At 41.5% G+C, this 23,451-nt stretch overlaps 1 protein-coding gene across 2 annotated transcripts; it reads right to left on the minus strand.

Annotated features, from left to right (window-relative positions):
* Positions 1–1,875: 1,875 nt before the first annotated feature.
* On the minus strand, positions 1,876–23,042 carry xirp1 (xin actin binding repeat containing 1). Of its 2 annotated transcripts, XM_064346709.1 has the most exons (9): positions 22,944–23,042; positions 21,633–21,834; positions 21,398–21,452; positions 20,630–20,980; positions 19,856–19,940; positions 12,700–12,842; positions 12,075–12,131; positions 5,406–10,313; positions 4,804–4,942 (listed from the first exon to the last, which is right to left on the minus strand). In XM_064346709.1, the coding sequence occupies exons 2-9, from the start codon at positions 21,776–21,778 to the stop codon at positions 4,934–4,936; spliced, it is 5,754 nt and encodes a 1,917-aa protein (XP_064202779.1). In that variant the 5' UTR covers positions 21,779–21,834; positions 22,944–23,042; the 3' UTR covers positions 4,804–4,933. The 2 variants fall into 2 exon arrangements, with proteins under 2 accessions (XP_064202778.1, XP_064202779.1); XM_064346708.1 differs by having other exon boundaries at positions 1,876–10,313.
* Positions 23,043–23,451: the final 409 nt, after the last annotated feature.

Raw genomic sequence — 23,451 nt, forward strand, 5'->3', positions numbered from 1 at the left:
CCAAATCTACTTTTTTGCCATCTTGTTCCTCCACACATTGTTGCATATTAGTAATTTCTTTTCCTTCTTCGATCAATTTCTCATGTATTTGTGCACTATCAATACCATCACTACCCTTAGCCTGTTTCATCAGGCCTCCATGAACGCCAGCCACTACTGGGATGGAAGCCTCAGGCAGCTCTGAAATAACAGAGGTGGGTGGAATCTCTTTCTTTATGTTCATGCCTGTTTCTTCTGGTGCATCTGTTTGAGAAAAATCCAAATGTTCTTTGCTTCCAAAATTCACTTCTCTCCTGCCATTTTGTGACTTTGCATGAGGATTATGAAATTTGTCAGGGTCCCCTACCTTTGCCTTTAATGGAGAATCCTTAGTATCCTCTTCCAAGGTAAATTCTGTCAAATTATCCATCTCATCATGATTAAATTCAGCTTCAGGGTTGCCTCTGTTAGATGTGTTGTCATTATCTTTAGGTGCCATACCTGCACCAGTTGTCACTGTATGTTCCTTCTCAGCATCTATGCTTGATGTAAATCGAACAGATTTTTTAATTTTAGCAGAGGAAGTGCTTGCCTCATTAGAAATGGAGCCAGGAGTGACTGAATTTGTTCTTGCGGTGGAAGTGGTTTTTGGTGATTTTTCAGTGACTTTAGGAGGTGTATAAGGAGGTTTAAACTTCGTTGGTGTACCTTCTTGGAAAAGAGCAATCTTTGATGAGACCTTCCATGGTTGAGAAGCATCTGAAGATGTAGGAGCTGGACTTAATGATTCTATGTTGGCCTTTTCCCTTAATGCTACAAAAGGAGAGCGGGCCTTGTTTTTCACTTTCGAAGAGGAAGGACCTGTTGTGTCCACTTCAAGCTCTCTTGACTTTAAACTGTTTCTGCCTGGGCTTTTTAGATCCTTCTCTGAACCATGTTTGCTTTGTGAGAATTCAGTCTTTTTCTCTCTGATCAGATCATTCAGTCTCTTTGTCTCCTTACATTCCTGTGGCACTGAATGCATACCAGGGCCCTTCTTTTCTGGCGGCCAACTGATTCTCAATTTGTTCCAGGCATCTGAACCTTTCTCAGTTTTCGGTACTTGGAATTTTTTATCAGGTGATGGCATGAACATACCAGCAGGGGGTTCCAAAATGACCTCCCTGGCCTTGACATCCCTTTTGGGACCCTCATCCTTGCTTGTGTCATCAGCTTCTTTCTCTGTTGCCTTTGGAAGCCAGCGGTCCTTGTGCTGTTTGTGACCAAATCCCTCGTCATAATTCCCTTTTCTTTTGAAAAGCTGCTGATAATGAAACAGGCAGTAGAACTCCCCATAAAGTGCTGCATAGTTCTGAATTCTGTGATAAAGCAGAGACGAGAGAAAAAATATGAAACATATGGAAATTTGAACTCGTATGATTCATGATCATATTGTTGGAAGGTTGATTAAGGATTTGAAAGTCCATTAAAACTAATTTCATTGTTTAATATACTACAGTATGAAAGAAAGCAGAGTAAAAACTAACAGTTTCCCACAAACAACTAGGAGCTAGGAGCAAAAGCTAGGAGCAAATCAAGTCTTTGAGTTGGACTATGCATTTCATGATTTATTATAGTGTGATTTGTTCTTTGTGTGATTATTTTTTTGCCATCAGTGTGGGTGAAGAATTTGTATTTTTGATTATTATTACAGCACCACATATCTCACCTCAGCTTTTTATTGCAGTGTTTACAGCAAAAGCAGTTGTAGTGGAGGATTAATTTGTCAGCCACCATTTTCTCCATTGGGTAAACTGGCGCCAAACAAGCAGAGCACAGTTCCTTTGGAGGCAGCTGGAACTGTCATAATGACATCATCACTATTAGAAACTATTAAATGACATCAACAATCAAAATGACTTTATAATATTTATGTTAACACTTGTAATTGTAACCATTAATGCCTTTATAAGTCATTCGTGACAAAGGGTATCTTTTTTGGCAAAGTGTATCTTTACTGCTGAATTTCAGGAATAGATATTGAACCCATGATTCAACACTTGTTTCATTGTTTGAATATTCAGATATTGAATATGCTGCTTGGGACACTGAGACCTTGAAGCATATGCTATATAAGTGATTCTCAATGCCATGATAGTGACCTTTAATATTTTTACAGCATACACAATAACAAAATATGACAATTGAAGTGTGAACAGTAACATTGAGATGGGTGGGAGATTTTTTGTGGTGGAGGGGTACAACTGGATGAATTCTGAACACGATAATATTTTGTGTCATGAAACAGTCACTTTTTATTATTTGCACAAAGTCTTTATTTAATTTCTGGCTTACAACAATATACATTTCAAATTATTTTGTTTAGAAATTGTAATTAACTAACAATTTACCTCTGATATAGAAAACAAAAGAATCTAGTAAATTGCATGTGCAGTAATTATTAAAGAAAAAGTTATGAAATTGTACAAAGGCAATCGTAAATAAAATAGTTATACACAATACTATACTAACAACATAATAAAAACAAAAGAACAAATCACAGGTTGAAACATCTATATTACATGATAAGCACAACAGAAGATATATAGCATTAGATCTATGATTGAGGAAAACATAAAGGAATCACCCAGCAACTCCTGCAGCATTGAATGAGCATTACACTGAATATGATATTAATGCTTCCCTGTCTTTGGGTGGCCAAATGTGACAAAAACTCTTCCTTCCTCTTTGCCTGTGAATTGAGGATTTTCTGTGAAAGTGTGAACGGGTCTCCGGATAAGAGGTGATGTCATTACTTCATATCTGGTTGGGTTGGCAACTACTTCAAATGTAGAGGAAGTCTTTGTTTCAGATTGCTTAGTAACAATGGTTGAAGTCTTGGAGGAGACAAACTTGTTGCCAAAGCAATCGGTCTCTTCGTATTTTTCACTGACAGTCTTGGTGCCCACAATTCCAGTAGCCTCTGGCATTGTTTGTACCTCTAGCACGCTAACTTTACGCTTGGGACGAAGAGCATTGTTGACGTCAGCCTCTGATTCCTTATGAGCCGAAGGCTGGCCAAGGTTGCCATTAATTTCAAAAGTGCTGTGGCAATGTTGTGTCCTCTCAGCTGTCCCCTGATGAGTGGCAGTTGAATGAGACCACTGTGTTTTGGGAGATTCAACAGGTTTTCTGGCAGCAGATTGAATGGAGATGAAGCAAGGAGAAGAGGGAGAAACTGCTTGTGGTTTGGATGTGCATGCTTGTAGTCCTGGCTTTTGTACTTCCTCTGATTTTCCTGACAAGCCGGTTGTTTGCTTTGCATTTGTTCCTGATGCCTCCCTTCCTTGTTCCGTTTTGGTTCTGCTGGAAACTATACTGATCTTCCTTATGTTCTTTGGTGTGGCAGGACTTTGCTCACTTCTCAGTGATTCATTGAACAGTCCAGATAACCCAGCAATATCAGACTCTGATTTTAAATTTGAGACAGAATACAAGGCCTTTTTTATGGCTTCCTCTATATCCATAAGCCTAGCCAACGTTTGCTCTTTCAAATTCATTATTTCTACACTTGCTCTTTCAAGATCTCCAAATACAACCTCCATGGAGGAAGTATTTTCTGAATAATCTTTCATTGAGTCAGTCCTTTCAACATTCTTTTCCCCTTTGGGCTTCCCCCCATTTGCATTTTTGCCAGGAGCAACAATCCAAGCTGGCACATTCTCAAATAAATTTTTCAAAGATCGCACATCAACTTTGCTCGTCTCTCCTTCTATTTCCTCTACTTTTGAAAGAATTATCTTTAGCTCCTCTCTCTTCCTCAGATTTTCGAAAATCTCCATTGCCGCCTTCACGTTACCTCTCATAATTTCATCCTTATGGACTGATAGTCTTTGCCTACGTTCATCATCTGTCTCTCTTTTTGTTTTTTTCTCCCTGAGAATTACTTTATTCTCTTGTACCTCGTGGTTGTTATAATTACTATGACTGTTGTCTGTGGAAGGGGTATGTGTTTCAGAGTGAGAAGAAAGGATTTTTTGATCAGCACTGCTATTTTTTAGTCTGTCCAAGTGAAGGCTTTCTTGGTCTTTGACATATGTTTGCCTACTGCAGGTGTCTTTCTTAGCCATTTGCCTTCTTTCATTATTGTCCTCTGCATGAACCACACTAATTTTCTTGGGTAGGACCGGGTTAGTGACCACAACGCCTTTTTTCCTCCCTCCAAAATTCTGAAGAGCTGCCTGAAAATCTATATGGATCTCATTACTGCTTTCACCATTCTCAGAGTCCACGCATGCATGGATCTCTTCGGATCCATGTGTCTTCTGATGTTGCTTCAGTTTCTCCCTCTCCACTTCAGCACAAGTTGGAGTTGATGAGTAATTATTGATATACTCTTCCTGCCTGTCTGTTTTAGCCTCTGTACATTTAGCTTCTTTCTTAAGCTGTTTGGTACTTAGATTACTTGTCTCAGTGTTCTGAATTGTCTCTTTCTTGATGGGTTGATGCTCTTTTTTTCCAATGATATTTCCAAAATGATGCTTTTGTGCCTGGTCACAGTTTACTGGTATATGTTTAGATTCTGTAGCATCCTGCGGCAAGTCCTTGGACAGTTCTTGATTAGATGCAGGTTTTGCAGGCAGTGGTGGGGGAGATAGTGGTCTTCCCAGGCGTCTTGCCTTAGGGGGTATTACTGGAGTTTGTTGGCTTTCTCTGAGTTGCTCAGGCATATTTGGTGAAACAGGTGCACATCCTGTGACATCATCAGAGGTTGTCTTTGAGCGATGGGGTTTCGGTGGAAGGGCTGGCCTTTGAGCCACAGGCTTTTCACATGCTTTGGCAGGAAGTGGTGGTGGGCTCTTGGGTTTACTTGTCAAAGCAGAGGAAATGGGTAGTTTCTCTGAGATGTCATCTGGACAGGAATCTGCTACCGGTGTCAAATTCAGTGCTGGGGTGGCTGGCTGCTCTCCATAAGTCACTGAAACTGAAGGAGATAACTCAGTGTCACATGGACATACAGACTTTACATCAGCCTGCTTGCAAACATTGTCTGAACTTTTTTTCTTTTTCTGTCCTGCATTCCTGTATATCATTGCTGCTTTAAAGTCGCCCCTGGAAACATTAACACTCGACTTCTCCAGGGAATCAAGAGCTGCCTGCATGTTGCCTCTTACAATGTCTTCTTTTTCTACCAGTCTGTGTTCTGTGGAAGCACTTTGCAGAGATCTTATAGCAGCCTTGACATCTCCTCTCACAACAATCTCTGCTTCTGCCTGTGCTTCTGAACTCTGTGAATCACTCTCTGACTTTACAACAGGATTTACAAGAGAGAAGGCTGGCTGCATGTCGCCTGATTTAACATTTATATCTGCACCCCTTGCAACTTCACTTTTCTGGAAACCTTCACATTTCTCATCAGTTCCTTGAGTCTTCTCAGAATCACTGACCTTTTGATTAGCTGATGTGACCTGCTGGCTCCTTGAAGATGATGTAGACTGCTTTGATGTTGAGGCATGAGTGGTTGCTTTCTTTTGAGTGAACTGCACTGATGTTTGCTGGCTCCTCGCTTGCTGGGCTCCTGTAGTCTTCTGAGAAACTACCTGCTTCTTTTGCGTTGAGTGTTCCTGAGAAACAACTTGTTGCTTTCCTTGCACAACTATGTGTTGCTTCTCTTGTGTTTCCTGTCGAATTACCTTAACTCCTCTTGAGGTCTGACAGAGGTTCTGCGTAGCTGCTTGAAGGTTGGGTCTTTGTTCATTTGGTCTAACCTCAGTGGATTTCTCTTGGCATGATTTCCCCATTTCTAGTTTTTCACAAGAGGCCTCTTCTGTCTGGGTCCTCTGTTGCCCTTCTGTTAAGGAAGATTCTTCCTGGGATCGAACATTCAGATCGTAAATTTTTCCTGGAACTACAACTTCACGTTCCACATGGTTGCTGTATTTTCTTGCTCTCTCCAGAGACTTTTTTGCTGCCTTGACATCACCAGACACAATTTCTTCCTTTGTTACAGTGACATGCTGTTGGGCTTTGTTTGTTTCTTCTGCAGAGGTTTCGTGTGACGTAACGTCCAGGTCGTAGATGGTTCCCGGACTAATGACTTCACGCTCCACCCGCATACTTTGCTGTTTGGCTTTCTCCAGAGACTGCATAGTAGCCTTAACGTCCCCTGACACTATCTCCTCCTTTTCAACTACAAATGGTTGGTTGATGACTTGACCAAGAGACTGCTTTGCAGAGAAAACATCTCCAGGAACGATCTCCTCTTTCTGCACGCAAATAGACTGATCAATTGAGCCTTCAGAGAAGACCTTTTTGGCATTCTTCACGTCCCCAGGTACAACATCCAGGACTGTTCTCTCTACTTGATCCTTGAGCTGGTTAAGGTTTCTCTTTGCTTCCTTTACATCTCCCTGCACAATCTCAATCTGATCTTTTGGGGCAGAGTCAAGCTCATCCTCAGATGGTTCCACCTGAAGGCTTTTTAGATATTGTAGGTCACCTTTCTCAATGCAGCTCCTGTACAGGTTGACATTTCCTTTCTCACTTTGCTCTGGTTGAAATGATGCAAGGGTCCTCTGGTCTTGGGCAGTAGCTAATAGGGTGCCAATGGTGGACTTCACATCTCCTTTAATTACTTCAGAGCTCTCTTCTGTATTTTCAGTGTGAACATAAAGTGAGTAGATTGTCATCTCAGCATAACCACTTTCAGTTTCTTGTATCACAATTCCTTTTTTCAAAGACATATCTTGACTGAGAATACTCTCAATAACTTGAGCTACACTTTCCATTTTGCTTTCTTTGTCTTGCTTTGCACTAGATGCCGTTTGCTGGGTTGGCATCTCTAGTTTGGTGGCCTTCACATGTCCTTTTTCATCTTCTTTAAGGAGCATTACCTGTGGTGCCAGGTTTGTTCTGTATAATAACTGCAACATAATATTCTTGATATTCCCCTCAACTATCTCCTCCTTTTGGATTTGTGCTCCCTCACTGCTTGTATAATGGTATTTAGCCATTTTCACACTTCGGGACTCATTGGCTTCAATCACGATTCCATGTGAATGAATGGCATTGAAAGCAGAGAGGTGGCATAAAGTCTCCTTCACGCTTTCACAGATGACTGACTGTTCCTTGCATTGAAAACTTATTATGTCAAGGGGAGTTGATTCGAACAGCCAGGTTGTGCTCTTCACATCTGCCTGTGGAAGTTCCTCTTGAACAGTGCTGTCAACAGTGGGATCAGCATCCTTGATTGTGTCCAGTGGCTGCGTTTCAAATAGCCAGGTGCTTCTCTTCACATCCCCTTTTTGAACGTCCTCTCTGTGCACAGGGGTTGTCTCCAGAAGTTCCCCCTTGAGGGAGTCAATGGGTTGATTCTCAAATAGCCAAGTGGATGTTCTGACATCACCTTGCTGGACATCTGTGACGCTCACCATTCTCACATACTTATTTTTAGCAGTTGCTTGAGATTCAAAATGCTGTTTGTTCAGCTGGACGTCACCTTTTTGAATGTCCTCCACCGTTTTAACCACGGGTGTCTCTCGACTCATGAGGGAATCCAGCGGTTGCGTTTCAAACCTCCATCTGGCCGATTTCACATCACCCTTCAGAACGTCCTCTTGGGTCACTGCTCGTATAACAAAAATCTCCTCCTGTGGCTTGATGGTGTCAAGAGGTTTTGTTTCAAACATCCACCGAGCTCCTCTGACATCTCCACTCATGACCTCCTCTTTTTTGACAGTGGTAACTTCATGGAACTGCCCATCTTTGTCTCTGATGGCATACAGAGGCTGGGATTCAAACAGCATTGTACTGGATTTTACATTTCCGTTACTCGTACTCACAGGCTGTTCCACGCAGACAGAGGAGTGCTCGAGAAGCTTGTCCTTATCCTGGATCTTATCTAGAGAGAAAGTCTCAAATATAAACTTTTTACTGCCAACATCCCCACCTTCCACATCATCGACAGTGCATTTGCTTGTGGTGCCATCCTCCTGATCTTTCAGGCTGTCAATTGGATTGTTCTCAAAAAGCCAAGTAAATTTGTGAACAGAGCCTGCCTGGATGTTATCACCCTGATCCTCAGCCTCTGAAACATTCACAGATGACAGGCCTATTTCATCAAGTGACTTTGACTCAAAAATTTCTTTGACTCGAGAAACATCCCCGGACTGGACGTCAACTTTGCTGACATACAGGACATCTTGGTCTGCATCTGCTGTCATTGACAGGCTGTCCAAAGTCTCTGTCTCAAAAAGGTGCTTCACTGTTTTCACATTCACATCGCTCTTATTCTCATCCTGAAAGGTGCTGCACAGTTTCAAATGATGCTCCTCACCATCTTTTATGCTGTCTAGAGGTTGTGTCTCAAAAAGCCATGTGTGGGATTTCACATCAGATTTTGGTATTATTTCTTCTTCTGATTTCTTTTCAGATTTTTCATATAATATGTCCATAGGCTGCGTCTCAAATAACCACTTACATGTCTTTACATCCCCCCCTTGTGATTCTTTCCTCTGCACAGATGAATGCTGTTCTGCCTGGTCGACCTTGGAATGGATGCAGTCAAGAGGCTGAGTTTCAAAAAGCCATTTTGCTGTCTTGACATCACCAGCTTGTTCCTCCTGTCTGGTGATGCCTTTAATGACTTCCACATTTTCCTTTCCATCATCAAACTGGTCCAGAGGTCGGGTTTCAAACATCCATTTGTAGTTTTGGACATTTCCGTTGATTGATTCCTCTCTGCTCACGGTTGTGACCTTGTGAAAGTTCCCAGACCAGTCTTTGATAGCATACAGAGGTATGGCCTCAAATAAAGTTCTGTTGCCTTTTACATCCCCAGCTGTGATGTCATAAGGGTTTTCAACTTGCACATTCTCAGGGTGTGAAATAGTGCCAAGTGGAATTGTTTCAAAGAGGTTCTTGTAGACTTTAACATCACCCCTTAGTATCTCTTGGGTTTCACTTTTGGATTCTCCCTCAGCTTCTTCTTTGTTGATTGTATCTAAGGTACAGGTCTCAAATGTGTGCTTTTTGTTTTTCACCATTCCCTTTTCATCCTCAGAAACAGTAACTTTCTGCAGACGCCCAACCTCATAGTTTTCCTTCAGAGTCTCCATGGGCTGGGTTTCGAACAGCCAAAGGCTGGATCTTACGTTTCCTCCAATGATCTCCTCCTTGGATTGAGCCTCTCCTGAGGACTCCCCTTTTAGTGCATCCAAAGGCTGCGTTTCAAAAAGCTGTCGCTTGCTCCCAACGTCGGCTGCTTCAACAACCTCTACAGTCCCCTTGAATTGATCTTCCTGGATACTCTCATGAATGGCATCTAAGGTTTGTGTTTCAAACATCCATCTCTTGCAGTCAACCCCACCTTTCTGAGCCTCCTCCAATGAGATCCCGCGAATGATTTTCACCCCAGACATATCCTTATTTATGACATCCAGGGGTTGTGTCTCAAACAGCCAGCGGGCTGTTCTGACATTACTGGTCTGGATTTCTTCACGACAGATGGACTTAATCTCATGAATGTTTCCTCTGCTGTCCTGGAGGGCACAGCAGGGCTCCGCTTGGAAGAGCTTTACTGTCTTCTGAATGTCACCTTTCTGTTCCTGAATCTCTGACTTCAGCTTGAGGAAGCTGTGGTCCTCGATAGAGTTGCAGCGGCCGAGGGCGTCAAGGGGCTTCGACTCAAACAGAAGTCTTGCACCTCTAACGTCCCCTCTGGGGATAGGTTCCTTCAGCACAGCTTCCACCAGCTCTCCTTCCTCTGGGGTGATTTTGTTAAGAGAGTCTAAAGGCTGCGTTTCAAACAGCCACGTTGCCGTGTGGACATCTCCTTTGACTTGGCCTCTCCTTGAAGTGGAGGTGGAAAACTGAGCGCTGTCTAACTCACGGTGTTCAAACATGGACGAAGCACCTCTCACATCACCCACTTGGAGACCTTCTTCCTCCAGTAGTTTTTTAGTAGTGTGAGGATCCCCGATGTTGTCCAGGGTCCAATTCTCGAAGATCCACTTCATGGATTGGACCTCGCCCTGATACCCTGCATCTGCTGCCGACTGTGCATTTTCTGAATTCAGCACTTCCACCAGCTCCTCATCCACAACATTTTCCATCTTTTTCCCCAGCTCAGGGTGAATGTGTTTAAACAGCCTTTTCAGCTCGCTTTTCTGCCGCTGTTGGTAGAATGATGAGAATGTTTCCTTTGGTGGAGGGATAGGCAGTGATGATTGACCTTGGTCCCCTGTGGCAGGTGAGCCTTCCAGGTGAGGTCTGGACAGGGGAGGGGGGGGAGGTGGGAGCTCATCCTCCTCACCAGGTCCATGTGAAACCTTTATGTGTTGGGTTTTGTCAGCCATCTTAGGTGAAAACAGAAGGGATTCCTCGTATTATTTTTTCATCTTCCATTAAAATAACGAGTAAAATTAGTGCAATATTTGTTTTAAATATACAATGTTAGATAGACATGCACAAGACAATTGAGCCACTGTACCTTTGTGTGAGTTGCGAAGACATCACAGAGTATGAGCCACTGCAAACCATCTTCACTCCAAGCAAGGTTAGCTGAACTCCACACTGGTTAGTATCCCGTGTTTATGTGATTCAATTGCACTTTGATTCTGAGATTGAATTTATGCTCTTTTGTCATCTGTGATTTGATTTCTTATTCAGGTGAAGACTTAAGGGAAGATATGAAATATCTGAGACATAATAAGATTGAGACACGGAGGATCCTATTGCTACTTGTGTGTTCAGCTGCATCCATGTTTTTTACATGAGAAAAGGTATTTAATGGTACTGCATTTTAATGATATTGCAACCAATGGTATAATGGTAAACCAGATTATCTTATTCTTATTCTTATTCTAGTTCAGGATAATCTGATTTTGTTTTTGTAATGTAACACTGACATGCCAAAAGCTGGAATTCATTTTTGTTCCTGAAATCACAAAATTGTTCATTGGCCCATTACTTTTTATGTGTTGCTACCGCCTATCCTGGCCAACTCTTTAAAAATTTGTTTACAAGGTGCTAAAATTACCATCTGAAATTAATTTTGAACTACTGAAATTGGTTTAACTCTTTCTTGTTTTCTTTCTTTCTTTCTTTCCATAAATACTGTGTCTACATGGTTTCCCTGTTTTTCCAGTTCAGTAGACCGATGAATAGGACAGTGCCCTCAGTGCTGTAGGATATGCCGTCTTTCGGATGAGACGTTAAACCGAGGTCCTGACTCACTGTGGTCATTAAAGACCCCATGACACTTGTCGCAAAGAGTAGGGGGTTCCCCGGTGTCCTGGCTAAATTCCCAACCTGGCTCTCTCAAACTTGCCACCTAATCATCCCCTGATTTAATTGGCTAAAAAATGTTCTCTCCCTTTCAGACTTAGCTAATGTGTGGTGGGCGTTCTGGTGCAAATTGACTGCCGTGCATCACCCAGGTGGGTGCTACACATTGGTGGTGGGTGAGGTGAGTACCCAGTCATCACTGTAAAGCATTTTGAGCGTTCGGAAAAGTGCTATATAAATGTTTCATTAATTCATTCATTTTTTCCTCCATCATCCACCAAGACAAGTTTTCCACATTCAGTCTGATTTATTTACCTAAACTAAATGTGGTGTGGGGATGGCTGGTTTAAGCAGCCACACCTGCCCTGGGTCAAGCTAATTAGACCTGGCCAATTGGATAATTGGTGAAGAATTAGATAATTGGCCAGGCTAATTGGACCCAGGAACAGGAGTGGCTGCACCTGTGCGTAGTGAGGTAATCACTGCGCACAGGTTAAATCTGCCATCCCCACCCACACCAGGGAGCTCTCTGTCATGACAGGGTTTAACATCTGCTCATTTGGCTATACCATCTTGCCAAACCCTCGTAGAATAAATGTGGACTGTTTTAACATCATCTCCCTGTGTCTCTGTGCTGGAGGGCCCCAAAGAAAGCCACTTCGGTGGCCTGTGGCAGGCGTGTTTGTCACACTAAATACTTGTAAAAACCTTAAAGCACTAAAATGCATGCTCCAGATGCTTATCATCTTGGTGTTGTTATGTCCTGGTGGTGGTTAGTCAGTTGCACTGCACACAGAATTTATTTAACAATTCAACAACTCTGGTCATACCTTGCTTGGTTTTGCTTTCTTTCCAGAAGAAATGGGACTGTCCTGTATTACACCGCCCTGTTATAAAGAAGTGACATGAAAGTGAATTAAAAATTTAGATCTAACAGAAATCACTGGATAATTAATACATTCATTTTCAATTTTAAGATTGATGTGATTATCAAACATTTAATTAAGAGTTTAATTAAAGTGTGTAAATTTAATGATCAGTCACCCGCTGCCTTTAACATACAAACTGGTGCTATTTATGAACATGAACATTTCCTGCAGAAAAAAAACAGATAGCAGCTCATTATCCAGTGGTTGCTTTCAATTTTAAACATGTTTTCAAAGTGTTATGTTTCTCTGAAATGTAATCATTAATTTAATTAACTGAATAAAAAATAAGTGAATAAATAAACCAGAGAACCATGCCTCCATCCAAGTTAAGAAATGTCAGACTATGATAATTTAGGTGTAGAGGCCTCAATACCAGAATGCTGACTGTATATTTGACATTGCCCTTAACAATCTGTCCCCTTCAACCCCAAAAAGGCCATTTGAACACCAGGGTCCTCACAACCTGACCCCTGACACCAAGGTCAAAGGTTGCGCCGGAGGACTGGTTGGAATGACAGGTATTTACTTGTTTTATGGGACTGACTGTGGAGTCAGCAGCTGCCGCCTTTGAGAGAAAGAAAGCAGATCTGGCTTTCACCGAAGAGGATCTTTCTAGTTGTGTGATGGCAGATTTTTCCCTCAGGTCTGGCTGTGATGGTCTCTTCTTCCCTACAGTAGAGAATGAAAAAAGCAACTTAGTGTGTGTAATGTTATGAAAGCTTTTCTTTGATTCTGACCTGGACAATATCCTTTCATCCTTGTGCAAAGATTGGGCAGCTGATAAGCATTCACTAATAATGAAGAAAATACAATGTGAACATTGTGTATTCTGTTGCTACCTCATGCTATGAAGCATACCTCAGTTATCTGTTTAACTCCATGAAACCTGTCAGGGAGGACATGTTTAAAAATGATAAAATATACATGGTAAGGTATTGTTCTGCAGGACTTTGGCCTGTGTCTTTGGCCTCCCTTTATGAAGGAGCCTGAGATATCATGTCCTTTGGACTGGATGTTATTTAACCAGATGTAATTTTCTAAGCATTTAAAAAAATAACCGTTACATTCTGTCTGATTTTAAATGGATTATTGTATACCAGATAACAGGTCCCATTAAGCATTGATCATTAGAGAAATGATACGTAGTGCCTGAAAGGATTGTCTGTCCCTGTCACAAAAATGTTCTCTAGCACAGATATTTTGGGCAGTATCACGGCATGACACTGTGGGAATTTCTATACGTGCCTTTTGCTGAGAATTCCCTGACCCCGTTCGGAAGAGAGTGATAAGGCAGTAATGGTCCTTGCCCTGTGCCATGACTGGCCGTGGCATTCAGAAATGTGTGTCTGGTGTCTGTTAAGACAAGCCCAGATAGCGGTGTATAAATAGCAGCAGGGCACTTGTATGACCCTTATCTATTTACTGTTGTTGTACCTCAAATTCCTGTGGAAACTATGCTGTCTCAGTCATTGAAGGGTGTGACTGCAATCAAGTGTGAACCCTGAAATGCATGTATGACTGGCCTTTACTATCTGAAACACTGACTTTCCTTTAAGTCATTCTCAGGAAACAACTACATCTTTTGCATTTTTACTGAGGGTAGAATTCAGAAATAACACCCAGGAACATCTATCTTTGATTATACTACCATGATTGAAGCTAATTCATGCAAGCACAGTCATTCACTAACTGGCAAAGCAAAAAAAGTGAAACTAAACAAAAAAAATAATATCGAACACACTAACATAATTTCATATCAGGGAACAGATTCAATCTATCTCCAGCCTTGACTGGCAAAAACCAATGATAGTTCATATCCCGACATGGTATTTTTAGTGTATTTGTGCATAATTCTTTGGTAACCAGAGCTAAGGTTAGAGTGCATCATTTCCTCTTTGATCTCAGATCAGTGAAGCTGCTGTACACTGTAGCTCTGCGGGACCCTGAGCTAAACCAGCGGCTGATATCCCCCCTTCCGGCTGCGCAGCCATGCCAACAATCTGCCGGCTGGCCAAATAACACAGAAAAGAGCTGCAAGCTCAGCTGGAGCCCGCTCCGGATTGTCAGCCAACAATGTGCCTGTGGCTTACCTCTGAGGCCATCGGCACTGGAGCAGGCTCAATGGGCAGAGGGAGCGCCCTTTCCTGTCATTGTCAGTGGGGTGGGGTGGGGAGTGGAGGGGGGCTGCTGTATACGACTGTTTCTGATCCTCATTAGAAGCATTCACTTTCTTTTATACATTACATGTAGCCATTTTAGCAAATGCTTGACTTTTCTAAAGGAGGAACAACATTTCTACAGCATCTAGGTCAGCCCACCCCCCAAGTAGACGTCAGGTGTTTATGCCACATGATGCAGTTCATCCACGAAAATATGATAAATATTTATAAAACTTTTTAAAAATAAATTCAGTTCCATGTTACTTTATGTGTGCTTTATAATTAGGTGCAATGCATTTTAGAGTACAAAGTCTTTTTGAAAGATGGGGAAAGGGGGGGCAAAATTCTGACTCAAGTAACTTCATAATCGTCAAAGCAAAAATGTGTCTTTGTCCGAAAAATGTAATCATACAATTATGCACGTCTTAATTAATTGTCTATGAATTTTTAATATTTCAGTATTTCTGTCACAAAAATAACCATTTGACAGATTATATGTATATATATATAGTTCTGATGAAGTCTCTGTTGGTAAATTCTAAATGTCTCAATGCAGAAATCGAGCATTTGATGGAATGCAAGTGCCAAAAATGACAATGGCACAGATAAAGCCTTCAACAGCAAACGGGTGTATGTAATGATGTTTAAATATATTCCATGTGTCAAGCAAAAAAAATAAAAAAAATAAAAAATATATATATATAATAAATAAATAATATATATAAAGCTGTTTTATGAACATCAGCATTCTTTGCCCTCAGACCTTTAGAACTCCAGAGCTGACATAAACAACAAGCCTCCAGCCTTACGCAGGCCCGATGGCCCGGCTGGAGCTATGCTGTTTTTCACATCGTAAGCACTCGCTAGACAAAGGACCACCAGGAAGCTGGCGCCACGCGCACGTTTTCGGCATTAAAACGTTTTCACAGCTCGGTGACCGTGCAGAATGAGCACGCACAGCCCTGCTTAAGCCTGACAGAGCTTGGGATCTTGGTGGAGTGATTTCACCACATAGCTCTTTGGCGCACGCAGACATGTTTACCACACTGCGTATTCTTCACCGAAACTGGAGATACAGATCGCCTTTAACACTGCGTACCCATTCATGGTACTCATCAGTCTTGCCATTTTTACAACGCAAATACAAGAAATTAAAAACTTGTTCTTGCTCAGTAAAATGTAATTTTTGTTTAATATATGACATATTTTCAGCATAATACAGTATAGGACTTGAGTGAACTGTCAGCTTTTACTGCTGAGTATAAAGTTAATTGCATCCATAACACCATATCTCAGACTTTGTTCTTTGGCCGGTACCTCTTTCTAACACACATAAGCACATAATTGAATATCATAGCTTTTTTGCGCACAGCCACATAAAACACATAGAAACGTTGCTCGAAAGTGAAAAAAAAAGCAATCAAATCTATGTTTTTTTGTGAGATGAGAGTCAACAATTAGGTTTGGCCAAAAATACTCTTGCATGTAGCTTGATTCATAGAGGTTGCATCCAGACCAGTTTTCCAGTTTGTTAACGAGGCCAAACCATTCTTGAACTGTAAAATGCACATAAAGAGGGATCCGGTGGATTTTCAGCCTTGGCTATTGTCTGCCTTTGTCAGGCCTTGGGAATGAGGGGCAGAGCTATTAGAAGCTCAGAAATGCGAAGATCTTTAAGCTCGCCGACAGCTGCTCAAATGGCTGGGAGATGCAGTTGGTGTTTTAAAAAGCTTTCAGCTGTTTTGTCAGAATCCACATTACTGCAGTGTCTCAGTCTAGGTTAAATTTACGATCAATTACAAATGTTTGTCTCTTTGACTTCACAGGGGAAGACCTCGTATCAACTCAGTGATATTATAAAGGCACACTGCCAATAGCGGACGTGATCGGGTTCTTTGAACTGGCATAAGCAGGTAGATAATACAACCGCATGGCCTGATTTACAGACTGTTGCATTGCCAAACAATCTGTGAAAATAAATCTGTGTGAAAATCATATCCTCTCTCCAGAAAGGATCATTCTAATCAATTTGGTTTAAAACACCATTAACATCAATAGAAAAAAGTTAAAAAGAGTTGGAGAGCTGTCTTGAATGTGTGTCATCACCTCACTGAGAGAACAGTGATTGGGCAGGATTGACCTTTGACCTTGGACACTTTACAAGCTTGCAAGATTAAAAGATGAGAGGACCAAACTGATCCAGGCATTGAAAAGGGGGCCTGAAACAAGTACCTTCTCAAAGTCATGTAAGGGGTGTGTGGACATGTAAAAAATGAAGTCCTATAGATTTATAACGCATATAAACTAGAGTACGTATCACTAGAACAAGTGCTGTGTGAATGTACTTAAAAATGATATATCTGTGAGAACAAATAACAATTTTACTCAGTTCAGGTTGCGATATTTAAAGCATGTTGGTCTGTTTCTGATATTGTAAGCATTAGTTCAGTCAAAGACAAGTCTGTAGATTAACAAAGATTATTTAAAGCTAAAGGACATTATTATTTACATTTTGTTGTTGTATTTTCGTACCTTTATCAAGACTTCATATACAGTTCAGTTGAAACCACAAATGGTATGTTATAAGCTATTACTATGTGTGCTTTTTATATCGGACCTGAAAAATTGAAGCTACTGCACAACTGCAGCTTTATTATTATAAATGTACACAATCTTTCTTGTCTATATTCTTTTGCAAGATAACTAATATAACCTGAGAGATTCACATCCACCAATTGGTTGCTATACTGTATATCATACTGTTAAATGGCAGCGGATAGACTTTATCACTCATACTTTTCAAACACCGGCCATCTTACCGCATCACTATTCTGGAGCACCCTGCCTCATTCATAAGTGTCATTCATAATTGTCATTGCTTTTAACACTTTTATCATTTTTTAAAACAAGCCAGCCACTAGCGCAGAATACAAAATTTAAACACTCATTCACTGAAGATGATATGCATGCTGCAACATAATTCAATACTCACGCAGCAGGTTAAAGATATCTGAATCTCTTTCCCGGGGTCTTCTCCGCCCGTGTAAATTATAAAGCCTGGTTTGTGTGGCGGTGCACCGGTCCCGTTTCACGGCTGGGGTCTGTGTTGCTGCTCCGTAGGCTGGAACTTCTGCTCTGCACTGCTTTGCTCTGCTCTGCTCTGCTCTGCTCTCACTCTCTGTCAGTGTCACTGTGCTTCTCACTGGCCCTGCTCGAGTGACAGCTGATTTTTATCAGCCCCGGCCAGGCCGCGCGGATGAAGCCAGACCGCTATTTTTGGAATGGGCAACGACCAGTATTCCACCAGGCTGAGTCAATCACTACTTCTGGAAGTCACTGGAGAAGTATGGGGAAAGAGGCGGGGGGAATGCCCCCTTTCCTCATTTCCACCGCTATGTCACCACCTGTTTGTGTCAGCGGGACTGCCCACTTGATGACATCATCAGGTGTTTTGCAAGCGAAACGCCCCTACGTCACCCCTCTTGCTCTGCTCAGGTTCTCTTTTGGATTGCTTGTCAGTCAGAAAACGTTTAGTGAATCCTTAACGCGCCCAGTCTATTAATAATAATGCTCGCTCATATGAGCATACAAGTACTGGAAGAGACGGATGAGCAATGCCAAAGAGCAAGAGAGCTAAATACTGTAATAATAATAATGTAAAAATAATTTGACTTTGAGGTGTGTCATATCATAAGGTGAGACGTAATAGTAGCCCTACTGAAAAAGCCATAATCAAAATAAATAAAAAAACGAATTCAAATTTTATTCAAATTGTATTTCTACTCATTACTTTCAATAAAATCATTAAATTTCTTGTCCTTTTTTGATTGGCTACTCTTAAAAAGGTTAGCCCTTAAGGTCAAATTTACTTTAAATGAAATTTTACTTCAATGAATGTCCCGAAGGAATTTGAGATATATTTTTCATTTTGGAAATACTAGTTTTATTATATCTGGGTTACTGTTTTCAATGTATAACTGTAAGTCATGAACACAACATGTAATTACTTAAACAGGAAATGTGTTTGATATCATTTTTATTGGTGCTCCTGAATATTTCTTGTTGTTAATTTCGGTAAATATTATATTTGGAACCAAGTGTAAAGTTTTACTATGACATGTACTGTCACAGACCCCCCCGCCCCCCCACCCCCACCCCCAAATGGGCCTAAATGTGTGCAAGGTGATGAAGATGTTGAGCCTTCGGGGCCGAAGGTTAATCCTACTCCCATAAACCACTGAGCCGCAGCCACCTTGCTGACACTGCAGGTCAAAGAGTTGTGCATAATATGAACAGAATATGACAGTCTGTGGAGTTACCCCATCATATCCTCGGGCCTTGTGACTGTGTCACTTACCAAAACGGGACCAGCTGTGTGTCTTTTGGCATGAGAACTATACGCATAGAGGCTTGTTCGGCTGTGCGCTGTTGGACTAATTTTATCCTGGCAGTTTCCCTCGGTTCTAGGTCAGGAAACTGGAGCTACTGTTGGCTTAATGGGTTTCTGTCCTCTGACAGAATTCCAGAGTAACACAATGTTTGGATTACCTTGGGAATATTTTTAACGCCTTGGGAATGGTCAGCTATTGCGTTCTTTTGCCGTGGGCAAATGATGACCCGCCCATGAAAGCGTGCGGAAGGGGCTGGACGGTCCACTTCTCAGCCTCTTCAGGAGAACTTATTCTACAGTCCCCCAAGCTCACTGGTGGCCATAGCGAGATGAAGAAAGTGGTCGTTGATGGATGTGTCTGAACGTCGGGGGGGGAATGGGGGGTGTCTCAGATACCGCTCAGGAAGGGGAGGGGGTTGGGGGGTGCCTCAGATGCCAGCTAACAACTGTCCTGCCGTCTGAGTGCTGTGGCGAGGGGTGGCCGCGACGGTGTCATATTCGTGCGCTCTTTGATCTTCCAAAATTCCATTGCAGAGGCTGCATTCACTATCTGTGGCATACCATCTGAGCTTAATTGTAATTTGAGATAAAAGGGGAAAAACTTTTGACAAATTATCAATCTCCCCTCTTCAAAATGTAATGTGAAATTGAGCCGCAAGAAGTAATTAGGTGCGTACAAATAGGTTCCCATTAAATACTGCAGAAATACTTCTGTAGTTATACGTTTATTTAGAGTGTCTATATGTCGTAGCGACAGAAGGGCTTGGAAACATTCAAGCATGAAGCTGCGGCCCAGGATTTAGTGACCTTGCAAAGGTCACAGCCAAGGCAGCGTCTTATCAACTACACAAACAAACTCAATACATCGCCAGTGTTGAGAAATAATGTCTAGTTAAAAAAAAATCCAATTGCAAAAAAGGTGAAGTAGAAAATTATTTTCCGTTGCTTAGTGATTGATAAAGTTAATAATGTTCTGACCTGTACGATAGTGGATTTATAAGCAAATTTGCTAAATCTAATTTTACCGGGTTATGGTGAAATTGGCTAATAAGAGATACAGCTGAAATCATTTGTGTGCCGTAATGATAATGATAATATTTCATTCCATAATCTCAAAAAAGTAATAAACTCACCATTCGGTAGACTAGGTGTTTTGTCAGGGGTCACAGAGACACCGCTAATTGTCTTCCTTCGCTCTTGCTGAACGGTGTTCACCCGCTGGCAATCAAGATAACAGTTTCAGGCAGAGTAAGACGCTCAAAGCCACATGCTGTAATAAACTACCTATCTCACAGTGCCATGAATCACATGGATTTGACATATTACTGTCTAATGCTTCCTTTCTGTGGGATTATGGCATCTCTGCTTACTGAATTCCAATATCCACTACACAAGGTATGATCAATTGGCTTAGCTTACCGTCTCATAGCAACCATTTCTAGCTCTGGTGGAGGTGTGGACTTATGAATATTTATTATCGCTGAGATCTCGGTACATCTTGTGGTAATTCTGCTACATAGTGAATAAACTGTGCCACTCCCATTCATTCAGAACAAAAACATGTTCCAGGCCAGCCTGCTCATACATATTCATAAACACATACTGAATTTTCCTGGAGTTACTTATCGCAAACAGGAGAGAACAGCAAGCGCTGATTTTAATTAAAGGAAAGGGTCTTCTGCAAAATACATGAGCCATGCATTTTAAAAAATCAGTGCTTAGAGAGCTTACAATTATAGAAATTTAGCTGATATTTTTGTCAAGAATGACTTACCATGGAATTTTTTTGCACAATATATTAAACTCTTGATATTACTTACATCCCAAAACTAACAATTCTTGGCTCTCATGCATTCGTTCTACATGGAAGAGACACACAAGGGGAATATGTCTGCAAACCCCCTCACCTGGTGAGTGGTCTCCTTTCTGGCTGGAGTGGGAGGGGCGCTCTGTGTTTGTTTTTGTGTGCCCCTGGTGCCCCCCACAGTTAGCAGCCTGTTGTTGGTGTTGGGGTTGGGGTTGAGCCAGGGGGTGCTGGAGAAGTTGTGCTGCAGGGCGGCTTTGGACTCGAACAGCGCCCTCATGGCTTCAGTACCCGTGGGTTTGTGTGGAGGCAGGTAGTCCATAGAGCGACTTCGGGACAGAGCAGGACCCCCTCCATCACGGGCTGACTGCCTGGCCCACTCTCTGCTCTCATACCTCCTCAGGAGGGTGTCTACTTTGCTGCCTGTGGATTTTGGGTCTTTGGGAGGGGTGAACTACATTGGGAATGGAACAAAGGAATAAGCATTTCACAGTATTTTACGCAGTATTTTCCTAAAAGACCATCAGTTCCACTTTACATTATGTGGCCCTAATACCTGTGTACTTTGACCCTGTAATACTTACAGTGACAAAAACTGTATTGTATATTACATGTTCTGAAGTATTCAATTCTGTGAAAGAAAGTTAATTAATTGGCTAGCTAACGCATATGAATGGCCAATGAATTTCCAATTCAAAATGAAATACATAAAATACAGCCAGCAACAGAATCTTTGGTTGTAAATACTCTGTAGCAATGTGTACTGTATTTAAATATCAGCAATAGTATTAAATAGTCTTTTTATTAAACTGTAATAACATGGGAATTAAGGCTACTCAATGTAAAGTTTCAAGTAAGCGGTCAACTGAACCTTTTGCTTGTGTTCCTCTGTGCCAATGCTCCGGAGTTCTAGGGAACTCTGATACCTGCCAAAACATACACAAAATCATACACCATGTGAAGCTAATATAATTACATATGTACGCATAACTGATGTATAACTAACCTGGAAGTCGTACTTACATCTGGTGCAGATGTGCTTTATTTTCGGTTGATGATGTACTAGTAAAACGTTTTTGAATGAACAGCTCCATACTTGTACTCACTGGTCTACAAGCTGAGAGACAGACTTCCTCCGGTCCCACCGTCCTGTCCCGATTCCCGTCCCCCTGGCCCCCCACCACTCATTGTGACCCGTGGAGAGGTTCTTCAGGGACTGGGCTCTCCTCATTGTGGTCCTCATCTCCATCATGGTGATGGCACTCAGGTTGTCAGAAGCAACGCTGCTGGATGCAGATCAGACCTGGCCTGGGGGGGGGGGGGAGGGGGGGGGATGAAGAAACATTAAGACCCCAGGGGGAGGAGCCCTTTTGATGAAGACATTTTGTCCTCTTTCTGTGGGAGACACGGCAAGGGCTCATGTTTCCCTGATATTTTTATTCTCAGTTACTTAACTGCACAGGGAAAGTGTGAGAAGATGTTTATCAACAGGAAAAGCACACACTTTTCACAGATTTATAGCGCAGATACTGTATGCACGGAGGTCAGGCACTTTACTTTCTGTTTAGCCTGTAAACATTCTGTCACACAATAAGCAAGACTTTACTTCAATTTTCTAAGGAAAAAAAGAAACCCTATAATAAAACCTATGTAAATGACAGCAAAAGACAATTCAGAATATCAAAGGAACAGGTTGTTTCATTTTACTCCAACATTTTGCATTTTATTCAGCTCAGCTCTTTGTCTTAATTGGAGGACTTGAATGTCATGTGGAGGCAGACATAGGATCAGTGCTCAACCTATGTGCACCATCTCTCTCTCTCTCTCCCTCTCTCTCACATGATCCTGTTAATGTTTATCACTCCCGTGTGACCTTAACATTCACTCTTCCTAACATCAGCATCTTGGCTTTGTAATTAGATTTTTAGATTTAAGCAAAAGAGCAGGCAATTCAATAAGTACCAGCATTAGTGATGTGTGTAGCTGATACAGGAGAAGTATATGCAATTAATTGTCTTAAATTGAATTAGTGGGCTGATGAAATTAATCTGAACTCAAAGAATAATATAAATTATTTTAACACGGTCAAAGAATATCAAATAGATGGGAACAATGTTACTAATGAAGATTATAGAACAGATAGAAATACAGCAACTACAGTCATGCTATTGTAATTGTATGTGTACCCCTTATTGTACTATAAAGACAATGAAATTGCTCAGAAAATCTTCAAAAAACAGTATTAAATAAAACGTACATAGGCTCACAACCATCAAGACTTATTGGTAGGATAAGACACAAACCCTTCTGTGCATACATTTAAAACATAGATGAACATACCTGAAGCACTCAGGTGCATGAGTAGTTCTTAATATATGTAGTGTCAAAATGAGCCAACCAACAGATGAAACGCTCACCTTCAGAGAAGTCGACCGCTTCCCATATTCCTATTTGACACACGGAGCAGTTTTAGTAGACTTGCTTGCAGAAACCCCCTGACTGTGAGCAAAGTCCTCTCCTTCACGGACCTCATGCTGCGCACTGGGGAAACTGGGAAAGATTAACCAGCCTTTCACATTTGAATCCGCTGCCATCTCTATAAAAACATGTCATAAAACCATCACACTTTTCCCACTGCTGAAGCTTGATTAACTCTGTGTGTGTGCGTGGGTGTGCTTGCATGGATGCATGCATGTGTATTATAATGTATAAGTGATTGTGTGTAATCCTTTTCTGTCTTGTTAATGTAGGCCTTTGATTTTTTAAGTTTTTCTTAAACATTTATTAAGCAGTGTACAATATCACCAAGACAACTATAATAGTGTAAAATTGCTACTGTAAGCAGCGATAACGGAGTAGTCAACTATGGAATAATGTACTATCAATTTAGAAAATGGCTAACATGAAACTTTGAGAGAATGTTTC

The sequence above is a fragment of the Anguilla rostrata genome, chromosome 8, assembly GCF_018555375.3.
Source record: "Anguilla rostrata isolate EN2019 chromosome 8, ASM1855537v3, whole genome shotgun sequence".
NCBI lineage: Eukaryota > Metazoa > Chordata > Actinopteri > Anguilliformes > Anguillidae > Anguilla > Anguilla rostrata.